The 27,193-nt window shown below is 35.5% G+C and overlaps 1 protein-coding gene across 11 annotated transcripts in view; it reads right to left on the minus strand.

The window, feature by feature from the left end:
* The window catches only part of PCGF5 (polycomb group ring finger 5), a 124,395-nt gene that overhangs the window by 19,829 nt on the left and 77,373 nt on the right, over nucleotides 1-27,193 (minus strand). For 7 of the 11 annotated variants that reach the window (XM_055274233.2, XM_055274231.2, XM_063637865.1 and 4 more), the window contains 6 exons: nucleotides 24,335-24,431; nucleotides 16,356-16,411; nucleotides 16,192-16,251; nucleotides 13,099-13,247; nucleotides 3,124-3,222; nucleotides 31-120 (listed from right to left, as the gene is read on the minus strand). In XM_055274233.2, the coding sequence (XP_055130208.1) occupies nucleotides 31-120; nucleotides 3,124-3,222; nucleotides 13,099-13,247; nucleotides 16,192-16,251; nucleotides 16,356-16,411; nucleotides 24,335-24,431 (551 nt within the window). The remainder of the gene's footprint in view (nucleotides 1-30; nucleotides 121-3,123; nucleotides 3,223-13,098; nucleotides 13,248-16,191; nucleotides 16,252-16,355; nucleotides 16,412-24,334; nucleotides 24,432-27,193) is intronic. The other 4 variants (XM_063637870.1, XM_063637867.1, XM_063637871.1 and 1 more) reach the window with 1 other exon arrangement.

The following is a 27,193-nucleotide window of genomic DNA, read 5'->3' on the forward strand; positions in this document are numbered from 1 at the left end:
AACACATAGGTAAATATAAAAGCAATTTACGTTTTCGCCTCTTAGTCGCCATCTTGTCATGTAGATGAATTCCATAGTATGATCCTTCCCCATAATTTCACCATTGCACAGCACATCCAACTTTAAAAAGAATCATTATAGATCTATTAACATAATGTTTAATTCAAAAGTATTTTGCATATTTTTTGAAATTTCAAAAAATATTCAAATAGTTGGAACAAAAGTATTATCCATTATTTTAAATAGGAAGCATTTATTCTCCTAAAGCATTAACAATTTGGATATGTTACTTATATACTGTTACTATGCTGTATACTATATACAAGATACTGTTTATCTTGTCCCATATATCTGTATCTCAAGTTCATACACATAATTTACAAATACAATGTAACCTTTCTTAGTCCAAATCTCTGTCATGTCTCTTAGAGGTTAAGGCATAGTTCTGTGACTGCCCCTTTCTGAACAAGAACCTGCAGAAACCTCACAGTTCCTCTCAGCTCCTTTGGCTTCTCAATTCTTCTCTCAGAATTCTTTCACCTTCCCAAGATTTGAAGGGGTTACTTTCTTCTTATTCGTTTGGGGTTGAAGAGGGACATTAATGAATATGGATACAGTGATTTATGGGGCCTTGAAGGTATATGAGAATTTTCGGCAATTACCAATAGCTAATTTGATACAAAAGTTACGACTATGCCACAGGTCTGCGTCTCTTAGGGCTGTCTGGCTTCTCTGGTTTGCCTGGTTGGTAATTTGCACAATACTTACAGGATCCTCTTCCCACTTTGCACAAAGCTTCAAAAAAGTGTACTTATCAGCATTAACTTTTGCTCCAAGTTGCAAGAACCGAACAACCCCTAAATCTTTAAGAAGGCTACAGGAAATGTGGCTATAATTCACTAATTCAAGAAAGCATAATTAAGCAATGTTTATCATCGATTCCTATAAATAATATAACATTTTAGTTCTCTAGCTATTAAAAACAAACTGGAAAGATTTCATTTGAAGTGTGGGAGGGGAAGAAGAATGAGTTTTAAATAATTCTGCATCTGGCTAGACAGAGACTACAGTTTTGAACTTTAAGATGAGTATAGTTTCAGTTAATTGTATTAGACATGTAAAGCAAAATTACTGATTTTTTGATGATTTATGATGACTTATATGGACCTCAAAATGTTTTTCAGGCATCATTTTATTAACTTTTGAAAGAATAAAGAAGATAATTTCGTTTTTATCTTTTTTGTAAATTAATTCATAAGCAAAGTAAAGGGTCTTACTTAGGATGCATTTTGCTAATCAGGTATACTGCATCTGTTAGTGTCGTTTAACAACTAAACTATCTTGCCCCAGTTAGCAATGCTGTTACAAAAGCTTCAGCTGTCAGGTGTTTCATTAAATAATCCCCCTGCATGCTAGGCAGCAAAATAAGGGGGGAACTGAAAAAGATTCCCAAAAGTCATAGGAAAAGTCCTTTGCATTGGGATACATAAGGAGGTGTCAGCGTACTGAATCTCTCCCCCTTCCATCTTTGTTTATAGCGAAATATATACATGCCAGAAGTAAGACTACGTAAGAGTAACAGTTCTCTTAGTAATAACAGTTTTCTAAAAATTAGAAAATGTTAACTCAATGAATCAGACTTAAAAGGAAATAAAACTGTACATGGTATTTTGCGTGAAGAAAATAAAGTGCAAACCAAATCATAAAAACAATTTATTGCCTATTTTTCACTGTAGTTGTATCCATACATTGTCACTATCATTTATTTTTACCAAGTACATTGGGCTTTATAGTTAACTTCCATAATTTTTTCCTAATACAAAAGTTGATGTCTCTAGAATTTTTAAAAATATTTGTAGAACCATACCATAATAACAATTTTCAACCCACAGACTAGTCATCTGAGGGAAATTTTCAAATAAGCTCAGGATCAGCGGCTTCCTCAAAACATGGACATAATACCTATCAATGTCTATCACATTTTATTTCTCCTATGATGACTCTTCATGATACTCATATTACTGCAGATAAGCCAGAAAAACTATGCTGCCTTTCCTTTGATGTCTTTGTTTATGTAGGAAACTAGTCCTGGTCTTTAATTTAATTTTCTTTTCTTTTTTTGAGATGGAGTCTCACTCTGTCGCTCAGGCTGGAGTGCAGTGGCATGATCTCAGGTCACTGCAACCTCTGCCTCCCAGGTTCAAGTAAGTGATTCTTGCCTTGTCCTCCTGAGTAGCTGAGATTACAGGCACCTGCCACCACACCCGGCTAATTTTTATATTTTTAGTAGAGACAAGGTTTTACCATGTTGGCCAGGTTGGTCTCAAACTCCTGACCTTGAGTGACCCACCAGCCTCAGCCTCCCCAAGTGCTGGGATTACAGGCATGAGCCACCACGCCCGGCCTGGTCTTTAATTTTCTAGATGCTACTATCAGAACTCGAAAGGGAAGAAGGGGAAATTAATGAGTTGTAAGATCATCATTTAGGCAGGTGAGAAATGATATTTCCTTACTATGTTTTAGTCATAACTCTAGGATTAAAAACATTCTCTAAACATGGAACACATGAAAAGCTATGCTGTGATCAATATCAGGGCAGTTTACCTCTTCCGTAAATAAACTGGTAAGTTACATTTATGCAGCTATAATATGTTGGTTTTATCCAGTGCTAAACAAAACCACTCCTGCATTTCATGGAAATGTGATTACTCATGAAATTCCTTGTGATAAAAAGGCAATGTTTTACATTCTGAAGAAGTCTATAAAGAATCGGTAATAATGGATCTCAAAGATCTCAGATAAAAAATGACATACCCTAAGGCATGAATACATTTAGCTGGTATATTTATTTTGGGAGTACTTAATGTTAAGTTCTTTAAACATCTCCTCTAATTATAAAACACTAAATGTATTAGCATCATAGTTTATTCAGGATATGTTCAATTAGAATATACATATTACCTAAGTAGAATAATACATTCTGAAAATTAAATTTTTAACACAAAAATAATCAAAGTTTCCACAAAAATTAATTTGAATATATTCTCAGTTTTCGCTTTTGTTAGAATTTTACTTCAAATCAGAATTATCAAAATGATCAAGCTTAGATATTATTTAACTTACCTCATAAGAACTTGGAAGTTTTAGTTTTAAACTTAGAAATTTTTTAATAGTTCCCACAGTTACACGTGTAGAACATCGAATGAATTTCTTCATTAAACCCTAAAGGAAACAAAGATTACCAGTTAAAATGTTCTATCTTGCTTCTGGTGAAACCATAGCTACCAGTTTCACTATCATTTTGAGTATTTTTAAAATGTATTGTGAAAACATTTCAATTTATAGCTTTTTAGTATTTGCGAGTAAAAATATTCCTAATTATTGGATACTTACATGACATTCTTCAAGAATATATTATCATGCATACTAGGAAAATCCTGGCAAATAGGCAATCTGCTTACCTCTAGACATTTTGGTAAAGAAAACATAAGTTTAAATTAAAAAGAAAAAAAAGGTCACAAAAAGCATAAAAATATTTTTTTTTATTATTTAAGCTTTTCTTTTTCTTTTTTTTATTATTATTATACTTTAAGTTTTAGGGTACATGTGCACAACGTGCAGGTTTGTTACATATGTATACATGTGCCATGTTGGTGTGCTGCACCCATTAACTCGTCATTTAACATTAGGTATATCTCCGAATGCTATCCCTCCCTCATCCCCCCACCCCACAACAGTACCCAGTGTGTGATGTTCCCCTTCCTGTGTCCATGTGTTCTCATTGTTCAATTCCCACCTATGAGTGAAAACATGCGGTGTTTGGTTTTTTGTCCTTGTGATAGTTTGCTGAGAATGATGGTTTCCAGCTTCATCCATGTCTCTACAAAGGACATGAACTCATTATTTTTTATGGTTGCATAGTATTCCATGGTGTATATGTGCCACATTTTCTTAATCCAGTCTATTGTTGTTGGACATTTGGGTTGGTTCCAAGTCTTTGCTATTGTGAATAGTGCCACAATAAACATACATGTGCATGTGTCTTTATAGCAGCATGATTTATAATCCTTTGGGTATATACCCAGTAATGGGATGGCTGGGTCAAATGGTATTTCTAGTTCTAGATCCCTGAGGAATCGCCACACTGACTTCCACAATGGTTGAACTAGTTTACAGTCCCGCCAACAGTGTAAAAGTGTTCCTATTTCTCCACATCCTCTCCAGTACCTGTTGTTTCCTGACTTTTTAATGATGGCCATTCTAACTGGTGTGAGATGGTATCTCATTGTGGTTTTGATTTGCATTTCTCTGATGGCCAGTGATGATGAGCATTTTTGCGTGTGTTTTTTGGCTGCATAAATGTCTTCTTTTGAGAAGTGTCTGTTCATATCCTTCACCCACTTTTTGATGGGGTTGTTTTTTTTTCTTGTAAATTTGTTTGAGTTCATTGTAGATTCTGGGTATTAGCCCTTTGTCAGATGAGTAGGTTGCAAAAATTTTCTCCCATTCTGTAGGTTGCCTGTTCACTCTGATGGTGGTTTCTTTTGCTGTGCAGAAGCTCTTTAGTTTAATTAGATCCCATTTGTCAATTTTGGCTTCTGTTGCCATTGCTTTTGGTGTTTTAGACATGAAGTCCTTGCCCATGCCTATGTCCTGAATGGTATTGCCTAGGTTTTCCTCTAGAGTATTTATGGTTTTAGGTCTAACATGTAAGTCTTTAATCCATCTTGAATTAATTTTTGCATAAGGTGTAAGGAAGGCATCCAGTTTCAGCTTTCTACCTATGGCTAACCAGTTTTCCCAGCACCATTTATTAAATAGGGAATCCTTTCCCCATTTCTTGTTTTTGTCAGGTTTGTGAAAGATCAGATAGTTGTAGATATGCGGCATTATTTCTGAGGGCTCTGTTCTGTTCCACTGGTCTATATCTCTGTTTTGGTACAAGTACCATGCTGTTTTGGTTACTGTAGCCTTGTAGTACAGTTTGAAGTCAGGTAGCGTGATGCCTCCAGCTTTGTTCTTTTGGCTTAGGATTGACTTGGCAATGCGGGCTCTTTTTTGGTTCCATATGAACTTTAAAGTAGTTTTTTCCAATTCTGTGAAGATTATAAAGTATAACTTCTGAAACATGAGGGACATTTTCTAAAACATGGTATCATAGCTTTTAAATAATTTTAGAAAGAGCGTGATGTCAAATGGGACTCTGAGGAGCCATAGGGTTCAACAGAGAGATGCTGGTTAGGCCACAGCATGCCCCCAGAAATTAGAAGTTGCATAGTGTGGACCTTGTGTTGGGGAGAATAGTGTCTGATAGGCTGTGCCAGTACTTTACTGGAAGAACAAACTTCTCTGTGCCTGATGTGTCTCATTTGTAAAATGTGCAGAGCAGTACTAATTCACTCTTTAAGCTTGACTATCACTAAAATATAAGAACCAATCCAGAAGGGACACCCAAGCTGAAAATGAAGTAAAATGAGGTTGTAGACATAATAAACATGAACCAATATGTGAAACAAAATTACATTCCACAACCTCAAAAGTTATCAGAATACTAAAACACACAAAACAACAACAGAATCTTTTAAAGATATTACTCCTATTTGTATGTATAGGAAATGAGGTCAGCATCACTAAGTCACAACTATTCAGTCAATGTTTATTTCCTAGCAAATGTTTTCCTAGCAAAACATATTTCCTGGCAAAGACCAACAGAAATAAATTAACAAATAATAACCTGGTCACAATACAGATGATAAAATATCCATTAAAAGAAAACAGAAGTTAAAAGTTACATCTAAATCAACACATATTCTACCCATTTCAAATGTGAAGACGGATATTCTAGACAGCATGAAAACAAAGGGATAAATGTACAAGTCTATCTTCTCTGTTATCTGTTCACCTTCTCAACTATCCCAAGGTTTCTTGTCAATTTTCTTCTTGCCCCAAACAGCTTACAAAGAATCATTAGCACATTTTTACAAGCCCCAGTTAAGTCAGAGAAGAACATTAGGGTGTAGGTTGATCATCCCCAGTCTGAAATCTGAAATGTCCCAAAATCTGAAACTGAGGGCTCACATGACACTCATTCATTTCAGATTTGGAAGGTTCAACTGTAAGTATATACAATGCCAATATTCCAAAACCCAAAAAACTTCTGGTCCCAACCATTTTGGATAAGGGATACTCAACCTGTACTGGAAGACTCTTAATTTGCGTATTTTTCATCTGTCAAGAAATCAGGAAGAATCTCCAGAAATGATGCTGGTATTACTACTTACAATCTTTCAGAGATTAATAATAGTTTTTATACTATTCACAAAGTTGTACAACCATTACTATGATCTAATTCCAAAACATTTTCATCATCCTCAAAAGTGACCCAAATCTATTCACAGTGACTCCCCAGTCTTCCCTCCTCCCAGCCCCTGACAACCCTAATCTACTTTCTGTCTTTATCCTTGTCTGGACATTTTGTATAAATGGAATCACATAATATGTGACCTTTTGTGTCTGGCTTCTTTCACTTAGCATAAAGTTTTCAAGGTTCATCTATTTTGTAGCATGTATCAATACTTCACTGCAGTTTATGACTGAATAGTATCATATTTCCTTTCATTCTGCTTTTCCATTCATCAGTTGATAGACATTTGGGTTGTTTTCACTTTCTGGCTATTATGAATAATGCTATTGTGAATATACATATACAAGATTTTGTGTGAACACGTTTTCAATTCTTTTATACAGTAGCCCTCCTTATCTGCAGTTTCACTTTCCTTGATTTCAGTTACCCAGTCAATATATCACTGTCCAAAAATACAAAATGGAAAATTCTAGAAATAAACAATTCATAAGTTTTAAGCTGCATACAATTCTGAGTAGCATGTTAAAATCTTGCATCATCCTACTGCATCCTGCCCAGGTTGTGAATCCTCCCTTTGACCAGCATATTCGTGCTGTATAGGCCACCTGTCCATTAGTGACTTAGCTATCTCAGTTATCAAATAAACCAGTATACACAGGATTATTTGGAACTATCTGTGGTTGCAACATCCACATATGCTCCACAGATAAGGGGGGACTACTGGATATGATCACATACTTAGAAGTGGAATTACCACGTCAACTCTTTGAAGAACTGCTAAACTGTTTTCCACAGTAGCTGCACTTTCACCTTCCCACTAGCAATGTATAAGGTTTCAATTTGTCCACATTCTCTAACATTTATTGTTTTCCTTAAAATTTCTGGCTATCCTAGTAGGTATAAAATAACATCTCATTGTGGTTTTGATTTGCAGAGCCCCAATGACTAGTGATGTTTAGCAACTTTTCCTGTGCTTATTGGTCATTTTTATAACTTCTTTAGAGGAATGTCTATTTAAGCCTTTAGCATATTTTTTCCAAGTTGGGCCATCTTTTTATTGTTGATTCATAAGAGTTCTTCATATACCTGTATATGAAAGGCTTATCAGACATGATTTGCAAATATTTTTTCCCATTCTGTAACTTTTTTCACTTTCTTAAGTGTCCTTTGATACAGAAGAGTTTTACATTTTAATGAAGTTTTACATTTACAATTTATCTATTTCTTTTCTTTTGCTGCTTGTGCTTTTGGTGTCATGTCTAAGAATCCACTGCCAAATCCAAGGTCATGGGAATATCTTAATTTCTCCTTCCTTTTGGAAGGGTATAGATTTTTGATGAATATAGATTTACTAATTGACAGTTTTCTTTCTTTGAGCACTCTGCATATATTATCCTATTGCCTTCTATCCTCCACAGCTTTTGGTGAGAAATTGGCTACTAACCCTACTGGGGGTCCTTTGTGCATGAGTCACCTTTATATTGTTGCTTTCAAGATTCTCTCTTTGTCTTTCAATAGTTTGATTATGATGTGCCTAGGTATGAATTTCTTTGAATTTATCATACCTGAAGTTTGTTAAGCTTCTCAAATGTTTAATGTTTTTCATCAAATTTAGCTGGTTTTTTGGGGCGATTATTTCTTCAAATACACTTTCTGTCCTTTTTTCTCCATTTCCTCTCCTTCTGGAACTTCCATTATGTGTATGCTGGTAAGTCTGATGGTGTCTACAGGTCTCTGAGGACCTGTTCATTTTTCTTCATTCTATTTCCTGTTTCTCAGACTGAATAATCTCGATTCATTTAACTTCAATTTTATAGGTTATTTTTCTTTGGCTCAAGTCTGCTGTTGAGCATCACCAGTAAAATTTTCATTTCAGTTGCTATACTTTTCAACTCCAGAATATTTAAAAATATTTAATATTCTGTATTTGGTGAGATCATTCTTGTATTTTCATATAGGTGGCAAGACCATGATTTTAGTTCTTTGTACATATTTAAATAGATAATTTCAAATCTATGCGTAATAAGTACAATGTCTGGGCTTCCTCAGGGACAGTTTCTATTGACTGCTTCTTTTCCTGTGTATGGGTCAAACAATCTGCTCTCTGTAACTGCAGTCCTGCATTTGTGAATTCAACCAATCACAGATCAAAAGTATTTTTAAAAACAATAAAAACAACAATACGATAATAAAAATATATAGTATTAACAACTATTTACATAGCATTTACATTGTATTAGGTATTACAAGTAATCTAGAGATGATTTAAAGTATATAGCAGGCTGTGCATAGGTTACGTGCAAATACTACACCATTTTATATAAGGGGCATGGGATCCACAGATTTTGCTATCCATGAAGGGTCCCAGAATTAATCCCCAACATATATTGAGGGACCACTGTATTTGTTAGTATCTCTCATATTTTGTTGTTGTTGTTGAAACTAGACATTTTAAATGATATAATGTTGCAATACTGGAAGTCAGATTCCTGCCTGCTCTTCAGTCCTAAACTAATTCCATAAAGTCTATATTCTTTACCATATGTAGTCATGAAAGTTTCTGTCTAGAGGTCAGCTAATAATGGAACAGAGATTTCTTTACAAATCTGGAGACATTAAGTCGCTCAGTCTTTGCCAAGAGTCTGGGTATGTGTTTGGGAGCATACCACCAATATTCAACCAAGGTGTTGACAACTCTGCGTTAGTCTTCACTTCCTACTCATGCAGAACACCTCAAGGTCAGGCAGAGGTGAGAGCTTAGGGCCTTCTCAGGTCTTTCCTGAACATGTATACAACTCTACATATGCACGTGGCCCTCTAGATTTCAAGGAATATGTCACAGCTTTTTGAAGCTCCTAGGGACATCTCACTCTCCAGCTTTTCCATTTAAGCTTTTTGGTTAGTCTCTTGTTTGTTCCAAATGTTATCTATACCTCAGGCAGTGGTAAACTTGAAACATTTGCCTGTAATTGTTTTTGACAAATGCCTCTTTCCCCCACCCACAGAGAAGGCTTTTTCCATGGAGGCAAGCTCCAAGTCAAGTCGAATACTGACAATCTTGTAAGTGGGGTCTCCGAGGAAACAACCAGACAGGTCAAATAATGACCATTCTTTGGCAATGAGGCTTTGAAAAGAGCTCTGCCTCTGTTCTTTCCCTTTGGTCCCTGAGAGGCTGCAATAGGAAAGCAGGCTGTTATTTTCAAGGCTACTGCAGAATTTGAGCAGGGGCTGGAAATAAAGCAAGTTAAAATGCCACAAAGCTCACCCTTTATACTGACAGTTAGTCATCTTCTTGATAAAATGCTCTATATGCTTCTATAAGCCTTTGTTTAATATCAGATCTCTGAAAAAGCTGACACTGAACATTTTTGCCAGTATTTTTATACTTTTACGGAAAAGTGAATTTTCAGAGATACTTACTCTACTCTTTTTATTGACATCCCACTCTTGACTTTGACTTCTGTATTACAAAAGCAGTAGGTATTCTGTATAAACTATACATGCAACTACTGCCCCACCACATTTGTGAATCACATGCTACCGCAGAGGAATGAGATAGCTGAGAAGGCTATAAAGCAATACAGACATTGTGTCTCTGCCACTAAGGGATTTACAGTCTAGTATCAAAGACAACACAAACATAAAAAAAGATAGTATCAGTGCCTAGAACTCTTAGGCGCATCCTTAATAGATAACAAACTAATCCCTAATTGAGAGATAAATATAAGTACTACAGAATTTCAGAAAAGGGATTCACTAGGTTGGGAAAAGAGTCACAAATAATAAAAATCTCTGGGTCTTGACAGAAGCATAGGATGGTGGAAGAGGAAAGAACACACCAAAAAGGAAGAGTTGTTCAAAGTTTTAGAGGTCTTAAATATTCATAACACAAGCTTTTATATAATCTAGATACAGATCTTTTGTCAGATATATGGTTTCCAACACACACACACACACACATACACACACATGAGGTGGAGGGGAAGAGACAGAGAGACAGAACGAACACATACATAAAGGAATAATCACTTGTTTTGAAAGGATGATTTACTAATGGGTTTAATGGGAGATAAACTTATTAAAAGAGGCGCTTGTTGGTGAAGGGCCTTGAATGCTAATGTAAGGAGTTATGACTTAATTGTACAGGCCAAAAGGTGGCAAACTTTTGGTCTGTACAGTGGCCATGTCCTCAGGCCAAATCTGGCTGGCCATCAATTTCTGTAAGTAATGTTTTATTGAAACACAACCATGCCCATTCATTTACTGTTGTCTGTGCTGCTTTAGTGCTATAATGAATAAGTTGAGTAAATTGCAACAGAGACCATATGGCCTACAGAGCCTAAAATACTTACCATCTGACCCTGAGATTGGTCATGGCCCTCACTCTGGGCCTTACACATACTCAGGCAAGTGGCCCTAGCCCTGGATAACAAAAGAAAAATTAAGGGTACAGAAAACACTTAGTAATTACTTTAAAAATGTAGATATAAGGGTGAGCAGCACTAAACTGGGGGGAATTTTGCAGGACTTGGTGACTGGTTGAACGAAAAGAGTAACAGGCCAAAGATGACGCCAAGCTTTTGAACTTATTTGATTGGCTGAAAGACAGCAGTCATAACTGAAACTGCGTGTTTGGACCAAAGTTACATGAAAGTATAATGAATTAGACAACTTAGACAAGTCAAGTTTCTGGTGTTAGTGAAACTCTCAACTGGTCTATTTAGAAATAGAGACACAACACTTCAGCTTGGGAAAAAAAGCAAGGCTGGAAATGAGGACTTAAAAGTCCTTTGCATAAAGAAGAGAACAACAGACACGAGGCCCTACTTGAAGGTGGAATGGTAGGGGGAGAGACAGGATTGAAAAACTACCTATTGAGTATTATGCTTATTACCTGGGTGACAAAATAACCTTATGCCAAACCTGTGACACACAATTTACTTATGTAAGAAACCTGCACATGTACTCCTGAACCTAAAATAAAAGTTAAAAAATCCTTTGCATAGTTGAAGCCACACAGAAAATGGAGAAGATCTCCTAAAATAGATACAGAGAAAGTATTAGGACATACTCACATATATCAAGTAGAAGGCAAAAAGTAGAGGCAGTGGAGACAAAGCAGGAATGGCCCAGGAGAAAAAGGAAGAATCAGGGTAGCTTAGTAAAAGTCATTTATAAACTAAGAATGAAGGTATAAGGATGAAGAAAAGTCCATAAAGGAAAGAGTGAATGGATAAAAGGTCAACTAGAATAGCAAAGTGTCAAAGATGTCAAAAAGGAGAACAACAAGCAGGGGTGGTTAATTTTTCAAATAAATTTCTAAAATTCAATCTTTTATACTTTCATATGAGAAATCATGCAGAGAAGTGGACTTTACGTTTGTTTATGAGAAGATATTCAGCCTTTCCATTGATTTAAGTTTCAGTATGAGCTAACTCATGTATTGGACAGCTAAAGGATGACCATGAACTCTATGAAAAAGAACTTCCCAAAAAGGGGGATGACTTTTGGGAAAGACCATAAGAAACAACTGAAAATACTGTAAGGATAAATAGGTACAGTGGTCATTTCTCTAAAGACAGATGCACTTTATTACATGCCCTGTCCAATAAATTCCTCTTAACAAAATTAGTTACCTTAACTATTTGTATGTATAAGACCTAACCAAGTTCCTTGAGTGAAAAATGTTTTTTCTTACTACTTACATCTTCACTGTCTACTATTCACATAGTGGATAAATATTCACTGAATTACTGTGCTCATATATGTTGTTATAAGATGCTAGGAAAACTTAATCTGAAGTGAAAAATTGTTTTTCACTTCCTAATAGGAAATGCCATTAAACATATTAGTAAAAAATTCAACCCACTAGCCTATAGATTTACACAGAGGAAGTAAAAGAAAATTAGAGACAATGAATATAGGCATTTGAATAAAACACGGAATACAGAGAGAGAAACAATATTCTCAGTGGCTGACATTTGCTAGGATAAAGTGACAAAAATCTAACAGCTAAAGTAGTGAATATTTGTAATAAAAATAAAAGCTGCTCGTAATAAAAAGGTAGAAAACATTATTAAAGTAACACCATTTAAAGACCAAAGAAAATCAATAAAAGCAAAGTGTTTTAAACTTTCCATAAAGATCCTCTAAGGAAAGATTCAATTAGCAGAGGCAGAGGAAAACAGTACCAGAAATGGAGATTCTATAGGAAATAACTGAGGGCCTTCAAGGAATTTAAAAGTTCAGAGGCATTTTACAACATCTAATTTTACTTCAAAACTAATTGATTAAATTATTCACAAAATATGTTAGCTTTGACATGGAAATCTTATTGAGTTGCAAATAAAAATAGAGAAATAAAGGATAAAATTAGAAGAGAATGAATAAAACGGCTAGAACTACCAGTGACATGAAATTCTCTAAGTTGGTCACCACTCTAAAAAACAGAAACCATGCATATGAATTCCCAACAAAGGTATAAAAGGAGGTGGAGAAAGAGAGGTGTGATTCTGGGCCTTAGCCACTAGATGGTGGCATTGGCCCAGGACGGTTCAGTTGTGGGAATTGTAACCATTTGTAAGCATAGGATTATCAAAGAATGGCATTTTATTTAATTATGTTAATTAAAACTTTGAAAGCAAACATTTTGAAGCATTAGAAAATTTGTCAACAAATTATCAAGGGTATACTATAAACTGATCATAAAAATACCATAGTACCTGTTCACTCACCTTTACTACATTGTCCCCTGATTGCCCATTATTTCGTAAACAATCTAGACAGATAGCAATTTGTGGGTCACTTCTGTGATAATCTTTATCATCTTCATTTTCATCACCTTCTTCATCTACTTTCGGTTTGTCAGCTTTTGAAGTATCATCTGTATAATTTAAACAAAACTAAGTTAGCTATAAATCAAAGTTGATTTTAAAGTTAAGCAATCATACATTGACAACCAAAACAAAAATCAACTTTAAAAAATTTCCTAACAGTTTTTGAAGAAGAACTTAGTATCTTTAAAATGTTCCAACCAACTCAACAATGGAAATATTTTGTAAAAAAAAAAAAAATTGGAAACTTATTAACATAGCTTAAGATTTCTAGGCTCATTGGGACATCCAAATGAAAGATTCAGGACTACCTGTATTTAGCCAAAAAAAATGATTACAATTAGTAATTAGACTATGTTAGAAAGTGGACAGGATATATAAAAATACTTCCAAATTATTTATAGGTGTATATATAAATTATACTCAAGTTTACATATAAATATATATTCAAATTAAAACCAAATACTTTTCAAATGATAAAATTAAGTTCTCAAAATTTCAAATTACTATTCATAAAATCAGCCAGTGAAAAAAACGAGTATAATGAATTAGCTTTTTAACATGTATATAGCTATTAATACATAACATGTTACAACTCCATTAAAGAAATCTGAATGGCATACTTTATATTATATACAAATGTATTTCACCTACCTGTAGCCTATAAATAATATTTCACATACCTGTAGCCTATATTTCACATACCTGTAGCCTATATATATCTATATATCTATATATTATATACCTATATATCTATATATTAAATATATATACCTATATATATATACATATATACGTGTATATATATACCTATATATAAATATATATACATATATATACGTGTATATATATACCTATATATAAATATATATACATATATATACGTGTATATATATACCTATATATAAATATATATACCTATATATATAAAAATATATATACCTATAAATATATATATACCTATATATAAATATATATATACCTATAAATATATTTCACATACCTGTAGCCTATAAATAATGCAGCTATATTTATCATTCATCTGTTGAGTAGCTTTAACTATATGTTGGATACACATCCTACAAGGCCTGAGGGAACAATACTGAAACTAGAGCTGTCATCCTCTCTCTCACAGTGGTCAGGGTATGGAATCAAATAAAGGCAAGTAAAAAAAAAAAAGAAAAAAACCAGACAAATATAGGATGTGAGAGGTAAAATGGACTATGCATGCACATATAAAAGAGACAATAAACCCAAACTTTGGGAGTGAAGCAGAGGTTCAGGGATGATTTCCAGATGAGATATCTCTAAGCTAAAACTTGAAAAATTAGCCAGCCAAACATTACATTGTAGAAAAGTCTCCCTGCAAAGTGACAGGCCAGATCCTTTTCGATGACTGTAGTAAAAGCACTACAGGTGTACCATAGAGCAGGGAGGTGGGTTCTCTTCTTTCTACATGTTTTCTTCTCCTTATTTATAGAGAATATACATAGATAGGAGTTGCCTTCTATGAACCAAACGTCCAGCTCCAACAAAAAATCCGAATTCTCCACCCAAGCTAAAGACCAAATACCAGAAATACTTTAAAACAGGAGAAATAATAGGAAAACGGAGATAAAATTCACAAAGTAGGCTACAGCCCTTCACAAGTTAAACTGTGATACGTAGAACCATACAGTAAACCTACCACGTAACTTCTGATGCCAATCCCTCAGGCTCCTGTCCTCTTGAGTAGGTAGTCAAAAACTGGAATATTTAATTAGCCTTATCATCTGTATTTTTACTAGAGCACTACTATAATTGGTTGTTATTGTTTAATTGCAGTGTACACGTGGATAAAACAAGCCCTAGTTATTTTTTTGGCCAGGCTTAGCTTCTTTGCCTTTTTTTGTTGTTGTTGTTGTTACAGATAAAAAATAGTCTCTTGCTACCTTATTCTAGTCATCAAAACTATTCTCAAACTTCCCCTGCTCTAAAAGCCTTGCACAGTTAAGTTGAACTAATAAAATGACAATCTCCATTTTACAGATTAAAAAAGAGAGATCTCATCCACCTTAATCATGTATAATTGACAATCCTATGATCTTATGGGAAAACCAAGATTGGGAGGCTGAACTCACAAGTGACCCTATAAGAACACACACACATTCTTGAATAACTTTAAGTGATATTTAGGACATCCTAAATTAAATCTCATATTTAAAAAAATGGGAATGATACTAGTTTCTTATAATTTTAATATCCCTTTGTGTGGATTTTATACATATATACATATATACATATATATACACACATATATATATACACATATATATACACACACATATATATATACACATATATATACACACACACTAAAAGCCTTTTATCTGCTCAGTAATGTTTGCCCCTTTGCTGAAATTATTATTAAAAATTACTAATTGCTGAGTCTCTTGGGACCCAGAGGAGAAATCTGGGTGATGGAGAAAATTCCCATAAGCACCCAGAAATACTTTCTAAATTTCCATGATATATAAGTTTGTATCACCTGAGCTCTACTTATAAAAACTTCACTCCAGAATATCAGAGCATAGTAAAATCTCCCGATCTGGCTATCAGCCACATCTCAGCTCCCTCTCCTTTAGAGACAAACATACAAAACAAAAAACTCTTCACTGTTAGCTGCAAGCTGTGGCTATTTCTTACTTCAGCTTCCTTTAGCTCCCTAGAAATTACTACTATAAACATCTAGCCAATTTTCTCTTTTATCTCCCTTTTCTCTTCCCAAAGTCCAATTTCCTCTATTTCCAATTACCTTCAACTGAAGTGACTTCAGATTTACATTCGTTTATATAAAATCTCATATAGAGAAAAAGGTTCATGATGTAAATAAAAGGGTGCAAGAATTTTGTGCAGGAAAAATGTGAGCCTGAAGAGACATACTAGTTCACCTAAACTATGAAAAGCTGACCAGTTTAAGAGATGCTGTCAGAAACAGACATAAGAAAAAGTCACCTTGTCCATTTTCTTGAGGCTTATTTTTCTTCCAAAATTCAGATTCACGCTCAAGTTCTTCTAATTTAAAAGAAAGAGTATAAAAGTAAAAGTCATGAAATCTTTAATAGAAATGTTGATTTCATAAAACACAAAAGTCTGCAAGAACCTAAAGAGCCACTTACGTTCTCGTAGTCCAGGGACCAGCTTAAATATAATTTCCTCTAATGTATTGTCCAACCTTTGAAAGGGGGGAGAAAGAAAATACTAACAATGAAGACACCAAGATCTGACATGTAAATAGTCTGAGATGTATAATCTTATATATGTTACAAAATACATACACAATTTTAGCACATCTACTATACCACACTCTTCTGTCCATGGAACACACTTATTTACCCCAGTAGTAGACTGATAACAAAAACGGTCCCAGTCCCCAGCTCTCTCTATATCCATACTCTTGAGCATGACTTTGAAATTCCTCCCTTGACTAAGGATGGAGTCTATTCCCCTACCTTAGAAATACAGTCTGGCTTTAAAACTTGTTGAGGCCAGCAGAATGTGGCACAAGTGAGTGCTTGGTTCTAAGCCTAAGCCTTAAGAGGCATCAAATGCTTTTGTCTCTATTTCTTTCTCTCAGAATCCTGCTACCATGAGAACAAGGCTGGAGGATAAGAGACCACGTAGAAGAGAGCCAAGCTTCCCTGCTGAGGCCATTTTAGACTAGTCCACAGACAGCCCATCCCCCAGGATCAGCACAGCAGATTACCCAATGCACAGCTAACTGCAGTTGCATGAGTGAGCCCAGCCAAGACCAGATGAACCACTCAGCTAACCCAGGGAACCAGGAGGAATAACAAATGCTTGCTTTTTCAAGCATCAATTTAGGGGTTGTCTGTTATGCAGCAACAGCTGATACGCCCATTCTCAAAATCTCTACCACAGGTCTGGCTCTTTCCTCTAAAGGAAATAATCTCCATTCCTCTCTTCTGAGAAATTTAGACCACTTTATTGTTCTACCTTCTGAAATGAAAACTTTAAATGTTTATCTTGACATTTTTCTTATTTTCTTTCCTGCCATATAACTCATCTTTTTCATGGCCTTTTGTCTTCAATCCCATTCTCTTGCCCCCACAACACCCCCTTCCTGCCTCATCTCCTTCATCCTGCTCAACAACATTACTTTTCTATAAGACTACAAACACATAGCGGTTTCTCACATCTTAAAAAATAACCCAAAACCTTTCTCAACTCATTAACTCTTTTCAAACTATTATTCTGTTTCTCAATCTTTCCTTCTAACTGGAAAAAAATGTGAAAATAAAACCTACATTATTTCTGTCACATACTCTGTTTTGCTTCTTTTACTCTACTGAACTCTCCAAATCATCCATAACTTCCATACTGAATAGGTTTAAAATTTTTAGAATTAAAATTTAAACTTAAAAATTATTTTTTAAGTTTATATTTCTTCTATATTGCTCTGCAACAATTTGACAGTGCTAACACTGCCTGCCTCCCTGAAAATTTCCTTTTTTTAAAATTTTCAAGTCTGTTCTTTCTTTATTACTAAGAATTTTTCTTTTCCCCAGCTACTTTTAAATCTGATATTCTCCCTTGCTTTTGTACTCTGCACTCTTTGACCTTTTCTAAGTTCTGTCTTCCTTGGGGATTTCATCTGCTTTTGTGGCTTCAAAACTAACATATAGGCAGATTATCTATCTATCTATCTATCTATCTATCTATCTATCTATCTATCCATCTATCTATCCATCTACCTGCCTATATATCACATCTGCTGCTGACTTCAAGTTCCATATTTCCAACAGATGCTAAACATTTCAAGTACCACCTTTTATTAATCTATGTCAAGATTGTCTCATCTATCCTTCTCCAGTAAAATACTAAGTACTCCAGTCATTGTCTCGCTTTTTTTAAATTAAATTTTTAAATGATACCATAATTCTCCCAAATCAGCTCAAAATATGAGAATGATCTTAACTTCTCTCTTCCCCTTCATTTGCACATTTACTCACCAAGCCAATTTAGAGCTCCCTCTCAATATCTGTCCCACCTATTCTCCCAACAATTCTTCCATTCCTTCAATTAATTACCATTCTACTTTGAGCAGAGCAGAGACATGCTCATAATGAATCTTCCTAAAGTACTAATCTGATTGTGTTAGTTCCCTACTCAAGGACTAATTTCTCTCTACTACCTGACTTCATGTGTTTATATAACTTGAGTCCAACCTACAAACCATAACTGGTACTATTTTTCACTGTCTCTCTTCTCTAGCCAACTGGCTTATTCAATTATCCCAAGAATTCCTTGTCTTTTCCAGTTCATTTTTCTCCCTCATGTTTTACATCCTGGCTCAAATACTCTCTGTACTCTCCGACCAAACCAATGCTACCTTATTCTTCAAGACAAGGTCATTCGTAAAGTTTTCCCAGACTATTTAATAGTAGGAGTGCATAAAAAATAGCATTTCTCACTAAGTACAAACACTTAGGAACCAACTTCACTAAGGAACCAACTTAGTTTCATTTCTGTTTCCTCTGAAACATTACTTACTACTTTGATGTCCTTTCTCCTCCCAGCCTAATTTAGGACTAATCTGTTCTATGGTCAGTCATTAAATCACTTCCTTACATGTACCCTTGATTTGTCTCTCTCTTACTTGCTCAAAATTATTTACTACAACTCAGGTTAAATCCAACTTGCCATCAACTCTGTACTGGCACCCATGGCTGGATAAAAACACAACCATACTCCTTCAAATTCCTAACTACAACCCAAACATGCCTTTAAGTTTGCCAGGAATCATACTACACTCACAAATGCACTGATTCTCTCACTCCCCTGGACAACACGCTTTTTTCTTGCCCTAACTCTCCAAATCCCTTTCCTCTATCCTTAATTTTGGCTGACAAACACTTTCTTCTCAATGAAAAATGTCAAAGCAATGACAAACAAACTTCCACAGGCCCCGGCCACCATACCTACCTACAGCATCTGCACCATGTACTCACTGTCTGCCTGCCTGTTGCTACAATTTTTTTTTTGTCAATGTTCCCATTGAAAACCAGTGTCTCCTCTTAGGCTGTGAGATTGCATTCCCTACTCCCCCACATGATTAACTTTCTGCTTTCTACTGGATCATTCCCTTCAAATATGCCATTATTTCTCCTATATCAAAATAAAGAACCTTGGCTGCACTTGACAGCAACCCCCCCACCCCATTTCTTTGCTCCCATTTGTAGCAAAACTCCTTGAAAGAGTTGTCAATACTATACTCACTGTTGCTAATTCGTCTCCCTCCTTTCCTCTCTTAAAACAATCCAGTTAGGTTTCTGGCCTCACAGCTCTAAAGAAAGTGCTCTTTTCAAGGTTGATGACCTCCATGTTGCTAAATCCAACCATCACTTCTCACTTTTCACCTTACTTGTACCCATGAACAACAAATGACACAGGTGGATCACTCCATCTCCTTTGACATACATACTATCTTCACTTGACTTCTAGGGCACCACACACTCCTGGATTTTCCTCTACCTCACTGGTTGTGCCTTCTCAGTTTCCTGTGCTGGCTCCTCCTCTTCTCTCTGAACACTTAATGTTGGAGTTCTCCAGGGCTCAATCCTTGGTCCTTTACTCATGCCTCTCTGTACTCACTCTCTGAAGTGATCTCATCCTGCCTCACAGTTTGAAAGATCTTCTATATGTTGAAGACTACCAAATGTTTTTCTCCAGCCCAGACCTCTCCCTTTGAGTTCCAGACACATATATCCACTTACCAACTTCCTCTCTTCTCTGAAATGAATAACTCAACATGTCCACAATTGAAGTCCTGATCTACCCCTTCCTTGCTCTATTATTAATCTTCCCAACTCAGTTAATGGCAACTCCATTCTTCCAGTTGCTCAGGTCAGAAATCTTAAAGTCATGTTCAACTCTTTTCTTTATCCCATATCTTATATCCAATCCATCAGCAAACCTTGCTGGATCTACTTTCGAAATATATTCAGAATATGAGCATTTCTTGTCCCCTCTACTGCTACCACCTCTCACCAGGGTCACTGCAATTACTTTCTAACTGTTCTCCCTAAACTTCTACCTTTGCCTTGTTATATGCAGGGTGTTCTCAATACAGTCATCAAAATGTTCATATTGGATCAATCCTCCAACCAAAATCCTGCAGAGGCTCCCCATTTCATTCAGAGTAAAAGATAAAATGTTTACAGTGGCCTACATGGCCCTTCATAATCTGGAATCTCATGATCTCTCTGCTCTTGTTGCCCAGTATTCTGTCCCTCACTCACTGTTCCCCAGCCGCCCAGGTCTCCTTGCTGGTCGTACAACAAGTCGTAGATACACTCCTGACTTAGGCACTCTGCACTGGCTGCTCCCTTTACCTGAAATAGGCATGCTTTCCTAGACCTATCCACAGTTAACCTCTCACAGTCTCCAAGTCTTCGCTTAAGTCTCACTTTCCCACAGAAGCCTATCATCACCATCTTATTTAAAATTGCAATCTGCCCCTCCCTTCACACTCTTGACCTCCTCACCCCACAACATTTTCCTCTTTCTTGCCTTTGCAATTTTCACTTTCTAACATACTATATAAGTTAATTACTTATTATATGGCTTATTGAATGTCTGTCACTACAAAAATACTAAATCTACAAGGCCAAAGATCTTTATTTTGTTTGCGAATGGACCTCAAGCACCTAGAATAGTGCCCAGACATAGCGGGCATCCAGTAAATATTTGCTGAATGAATGATTCCCCTCATGGAGCCCTCCATCTTCCTTCTATTGTCTATATCAGTGATGTCCAATAGAAATATAATGTGAGTCAAATACGTAATTTTAAATTTTTAGTAGGAACATTAACACCAGTACTTTATACTTTTTATATAAAACTAACTTTAATGTTTTGCTATATATTAAAATATATTTAATAATACATTTAGTAATTTTTATTTATTGAACAATAAAGTTATATTTAGTGGAAAAATATTTACACTGCTTCAGGTTTTAATTGAAATTAAATTAGAAATCCCATGCCTCAGTTGCACTAGCAACATCCAAAGTGCTTAAGAGCCACATGTGGCTAATGCTACCATACTGGAGAGTACAAATACAGACTGCTTGTTCCCCAGGCCTGCTGCACAACTGTCATATCCCTTCACCTCTCTGCTATGCTAGAGTCATTTATTCTTTCTTGGTTTATGCTCCAGCACATCTCCCAATAGCTTACTGAGAAAAAGTACATAGAAGGTAAATTTTTTGCTACATGTGTCACAGGCAATTTAGGCTTCTAATGAAGGAGCCTAAATTCCCCTTATTTCTGGCTAACAAAATCCAATTATGTTCTGGCTGCAATGTGGCCACCTTCAGGGATAATTCATGATTTGTTAAAGCATTTCAAAACCCACCACATCACTTTACCTAGTGGCTGTCATGTGACCTAGTTTTGGCTAAAAAGAAGCCTGCTGTAGGAAACTTTGGTAAAGATCTTCCCCTCCCTACGACCTCCTTAGTCTCCTGGTATACTCAGGCCTCTGAGGTCTGCTCACCTATCACCATCACCAGTTTGCTTTCTAGCTTTCAGTTTCTGCTGACATCTCTTCTGCTACCATTTCTTCTTATCCTTTAAAAAGTGTTTACTGAGATCCTATCATGTTTCAGGAGCTATCCTAGCTGTCAAAGATACAGGATATCTTGTTTTTATTATCTCTGAGTTTATGTCTTTAAAAAAATTCCTTTGTGGTAATTTTGGTGGAATTTTAGGAGGAAAAGATCTCTATAAAGGACATCATTAAATTAAGAAAACTGGAATATGGAAGTTAGGTTAAAGTATTTTACCAACGCAATCATACTGTGGTTATGTAATATAATATCCTTATTCTTAGTAAATATACACTAAAGCATTTAAGAGTAAGGGGCCATGACACATGTACTTACTTACCCTCAAATAGTTCAGAAAAAATAAAGCATCCAATACACATATGCATATGATAAAGCAAATGAGATAAAATGTTAATAAGAAGCTAATCTGGATGAACAGAATACAAGTGGCTCTTGTACTACTTTTATTTGGGGGATTCTAAGTTTGCAATTATTTCCAAATAAAAAGTTAAAAAATATATGATGTTATACTTTAGCCAAGGGAGTGGGTTTGATTAAACAGTGACTGGATTCCTTCAGGTATCTAACGGTCAGAATCAAAAGATTAAGATAAATTGCCTTATGATGTGGCCCTTTAAGAGCAGAGAAGGTAATAATTATTAATGTCTGTTTTTATTAACAATTTTTTTATTTTAATAAAAATAAGTTATTATAGATTTTAACAGTTGGTAATAATCTTTCATTATAACTGGATATTAACAGTTTTTTATTTTAAAATTAAGAAAAATATTATTTGAGAGAAAATGTTTGCTTTATTCAGTTTCCTTACTGCAGTACTACTGACATTTGAGGCTGGATAAATTTTGCTGTGTGGGGCCTATCCTGTGCATTGTAGGATGCTTAGCATCCCTGTCCCCTGCCTACTAGATGCCAGGAGTACCCACCCAGATCTGACAACCAAAAATGTCTCCAGATATTGCTAAATGTATCCTGGGGGCAAAATCACCCCTGGTTGAGAGGCACTGATATAGATCCAACCAGAACAAGGCTTGCTCAGAATTACAGACCAGAGTTGACCAGTGGTTCCCAAATGCTAGCATATATTAGCATCACCTAGAGAGCTTGCTAAAGTAAGTGATCTCCAATCCCAAAGTTTCTGAGTTAGCAGGTCTGATGTGTGGTCTGAGACCTGTCACTTCTAACATGATACTAATGGTTTGGGGACCACACTTTGAAAACCACAGGGCTAGACATTTACCTGTAGACAAATTATCCCAAACAGGCATTAAAATTGAAAAACAAAAGGCTGAAATGTAAGATTTGCAAATCCAGATTTATAGAATGATGGCAAATATCACACAGATAAGAGAGTTATGAAAGGTTCCAGAGACTGACTAGCTCTATCTTCAGATGAGTAGCTGCTTTTTTTTTTTTTTAAGTTCAAAAGTACTAAAAAGCTAACTCCAGAATTGACCCCTTTTGTGCTTTTCACTGGATTCTAGACAAGTAGCTTCTTAAAGATCATACAGGTGATCTGCCTTAGAGCTATGGTGGGAACAATGAAATGAAGATGGGTCTAGTGGTGAGGACACACGGCCTGTAGCTGGGAAGTGGCATTTGAGGTATTCTGTGAAACCTTAAGTCAAGACATATCACTTCTCTAGATTTCCTAATTGGGAATAAAGGGATTTGGATTAGAATCTCATAGACTACTTCCAGTTTTAAAAATATATGATTAGGCCAGGTGTGGTGGCTCACACCTTTATCCCAGCACTTTGGGAGGCTGAGGCGGGCAGATCACCTGAGGTTGAGAGTTTGAGACCAGCCTGACCAACATGGAGAAACCCTGTCTCTACTAAAAATAGAAAATTTATGTGGTGGCGCATGCCTGTAATCCCAGCTACTCAGGAGGCTAAGGCAGGAGAATCACCTGAACCTGGGAGGTGGAGGTTGCGGTGAGCTGAGATCGCACCATTGCACTCCAGCCTGGGCAACAAGAGTAAAACTCCACCTCAAAATAAATAAATAAATAAATAAAATATATATTTTTTATATATATATATGATTATACTGCTAAAGGTGAGGGGTAAGTAAATGGTAGTCTTAAAAAAATTTTTTAGGTTTTACATATATGTTTATATACTTTTTGAATATATGGTAAATTAAAAAATTAATAGTCCTAATATTAGTCTTTCTATGAGTTCTCCCTCTTTCTACTACCGTGTAGCTCAACATAACATAGACTATTAAAATACTGAAAATACTTGTAACCTAAAGTCACTCTTACAGCCTAAAAGAAAGTTGTACTTTTAGTTTGGAAATGTATTTCTTAAATATTTAAGATGTAAAACCTTATTTTTAATACTCCTTAATAAAATACTTTAAAATAAAATGCTTTAAAATGAAAATCGTAAGTCTTATATTAACTGAGTCAAGACAACATGAAATATTATGACATATAATAAAAATTAAGAGCCTATTCAATTTACATAAATTAGATGAACTGTAAAATATAACATCCTTACCTCAACATTTCTAACGGATTTGTCTCATGAACTTGGTTGCCACACCTTGGGCAATCATTGCTATCTTCAAAGTGCTGAACAATACAAGTCTTACAGACTAAGAAGAAAGAAGATGTTAGGTTAAAATGTATCATATGAACGCTCATTTAATGTTAAACTAAGTGTAATTAGAAACAGACCTTAAAATTGCCTACTACAAGTAGAATATCATTATTTAACTAAACTTCAAAAACCTTACAATTGTAACACTGTAATAAAACCCAACTGAAATAAAAGTCTACTGCCACAAACAAAAAGCATACACTATTTTGCTTATTGTTTTCTTAAATACATTCACACACCAAATACTACTATACTCATCATCATATTAAAATAAAAAAGCTCGTGTATTTACACAAAATAGGTTTTTCTCATTTAAAGAAGTAGGACAGAAAAAGGTAAAAACTAAGTCAGCATTTATTTCCTTTGCTAAACATTTATTTAAATGCAACATAAACAACTCAATACAACTTGAGAGTTTTCAACCTGTTTGCATTACTTTTATTGGCAGGGTGCTCCAGGGACAAACTGGGAGTTACAATGGACTTTGCTGGCCTTGGCAGGGTGTAATGAGTTTCTGCTCATAGGTACTATAATTCCATGGAGCACAAAGTATGAATGATGGTATCAAGTTGGGACAAAGGCATGAGAGGTAAATTGGAAGAATGACTGAAAAACTGACAGGGATAAATAAAATTTCAAATAAAGATTCTAAACAAAGACAATGGAAATATGACTTGTGCATTTGGGGCCACAAGCCTATATAGCCCACATTTCCTACAAATACTACTAATCTCTCTGGCTATAAATTTCTCTCATCTTTCACCTAAGCTTCTACTACATATTATGCCAATGTTTTGCCCCAAAACCTTAGACAACAGTTACAGTACCTGAACTATAAAATATTAATTCAATTCCTCACCCCAATACTCCTCCTCCATTCTATTACCCTGTATAACCTGAAATTTTCACATGGTATAGATTGGCTCTCCTACTCCCCTTTCACAGCTGCATTTCAAGCTACTTCTTTCTCCTCAAGATTGACACTATCTAAAAGTTTACCTAAATGATTGGTCAAAACTAAACACTAGGATTCTTACAAATGAGATTAGGTTTGAAAATGTGAACCTACCACATATACTGACCAAAGCAACAATGGTCATGGAAGAACTCTACCAGGTATCTAATTTTAAAATCATTTAGTACATACAGAGATTAGCAGCATTTCCTTTTGTTTATTTATTCATTGATTCAATAGGGATTTACTGAATACTAGGCATTATATTAGGAGTTGGGGATGCATGGGCCAACAAAACAAAGCCCAAATTCTTATGGAGCTTATACTTTATTTAGGAAGGCAAACAAACAATTTTAGTTAGTGGTAAGTGATATTTTTACCTGCCTCCCCCTCTGCCCCCCAAAAATAAGGTAGAGACAGGGTGCTGGGAGCTGGCAGCTATTTTAAATAAAGTGATCAGGATAGGACCCCTTAGCGACCCCTAAGTTGGTGACATTTAAGCAGTTTTGTTGGATGAATGTACCTGAATCTCATAATCTCTCTTTTCACCATTACACACAGCTATTAGGATAACACTGCCTTCATGACAACTCTCACAAGATGTGGGTAAAAGACAGTATCAGAAAACCTTAAAAAAAGAAAAAGCTTAGATATAAAAGCTTAGCCTAGAGCTACTATGTACAATTGAATACTTCGCCTTCTTCCCAAATTTCTTGTCCCCAAAAGGGTTTCTAAATGTCTTTTCAAGTCAAAATAATTTTTGGGAAGAGAGGACTGCCTTATTATGCCAAGTTGAAGTAGAAGACAGAGAAGCTGAATTCCTTCAGAAGGTTGCTGGTATTTGCTCTTTTCCCAGGGATGCTAGATAAGTCTCTGAAATTTGGGAAAGAGGCAAAACAAAAACAAAAACAAAAACAAAAACAAAAAAAGAAAGAAAGAAATGAGAGTGGAGGGATTTTAAAAGCCTGATCCTGACATGGAGCTCTGATCCTTGTAGTTCAAAAGGTTTATTGTACTCAATGGGTTGGCAATCCTTGGTTGTCTACCAGGCTTGACCAAATAGAGAGGTATGTGGCATGCCCAGAACAAATCCTCACTTTGATCAGCCAAAAGGCTAAGGGTAGGACACTATCCTCTCAGAAGCTATACCAAGCTAGGCTGCTCATGAAAGAGTTGTAGGGCTCAAGCATCCAAAAGTGCACACATTAAAGAGTAAAGTTATGCTAATTGCTTAAGGTCAAAGCAGCACCAGTACCCAAGAACGGTGATGGGGAATACTAATCTATATTCTAGATCTGGACTGCCCAAAACAGAAGTCACTAGCCACATGTGGCTGCTAAGCATTTGAAATGTGGCTAGTTTAAGTTCAGATGTAATGTAAGTATAAAATACACACTAGACTTCAGACATAACCTGAACAGGTAATCTCAATAATTTTATATTAATTACATTTTGAAATGACAATATTTTAGAGATATTGGGTTAAATATATTATTAAAATTAATTTTACTTGTTTCTTTTTTAGTGTGGCTACTAGAAAATTTTAAATTATACACATGGCTCATATTTTATCTCTACTGAAGGGTGCTATTTTAGATGGAGACAGAATCCCTCCTATCAAGAGGTGAATTTATTTTCACACCAACAACTGAGATACAGTATCTTATTCCACTTTTGCTGGTAAAAAAGAGGTTTCAATAGGCCCAGTCACCTGCCTATTCTGGTGAATGGCAACAAAAAGACCTAAATTCAGGTTTTCTGATGTGAATTTTTTTTTTTTTTTAGATGGATTCTCACTCTGT

This window comes from Symphalangus syndactylus, chromosome 4, assembly GCF_028878055.3.
Source record: "Symphalangus syndactylus isolate Jambi chromosome 4, NHGRI_mSymSyn1-v2.1_pri, whole genome shotgun sequence".
Lineage (NCBI taxonomy): Eukaryota > Metazoa > Chordata > Mammalia > Primates > Hylobatidae > Symphalangus > Symphalangus syndactylus.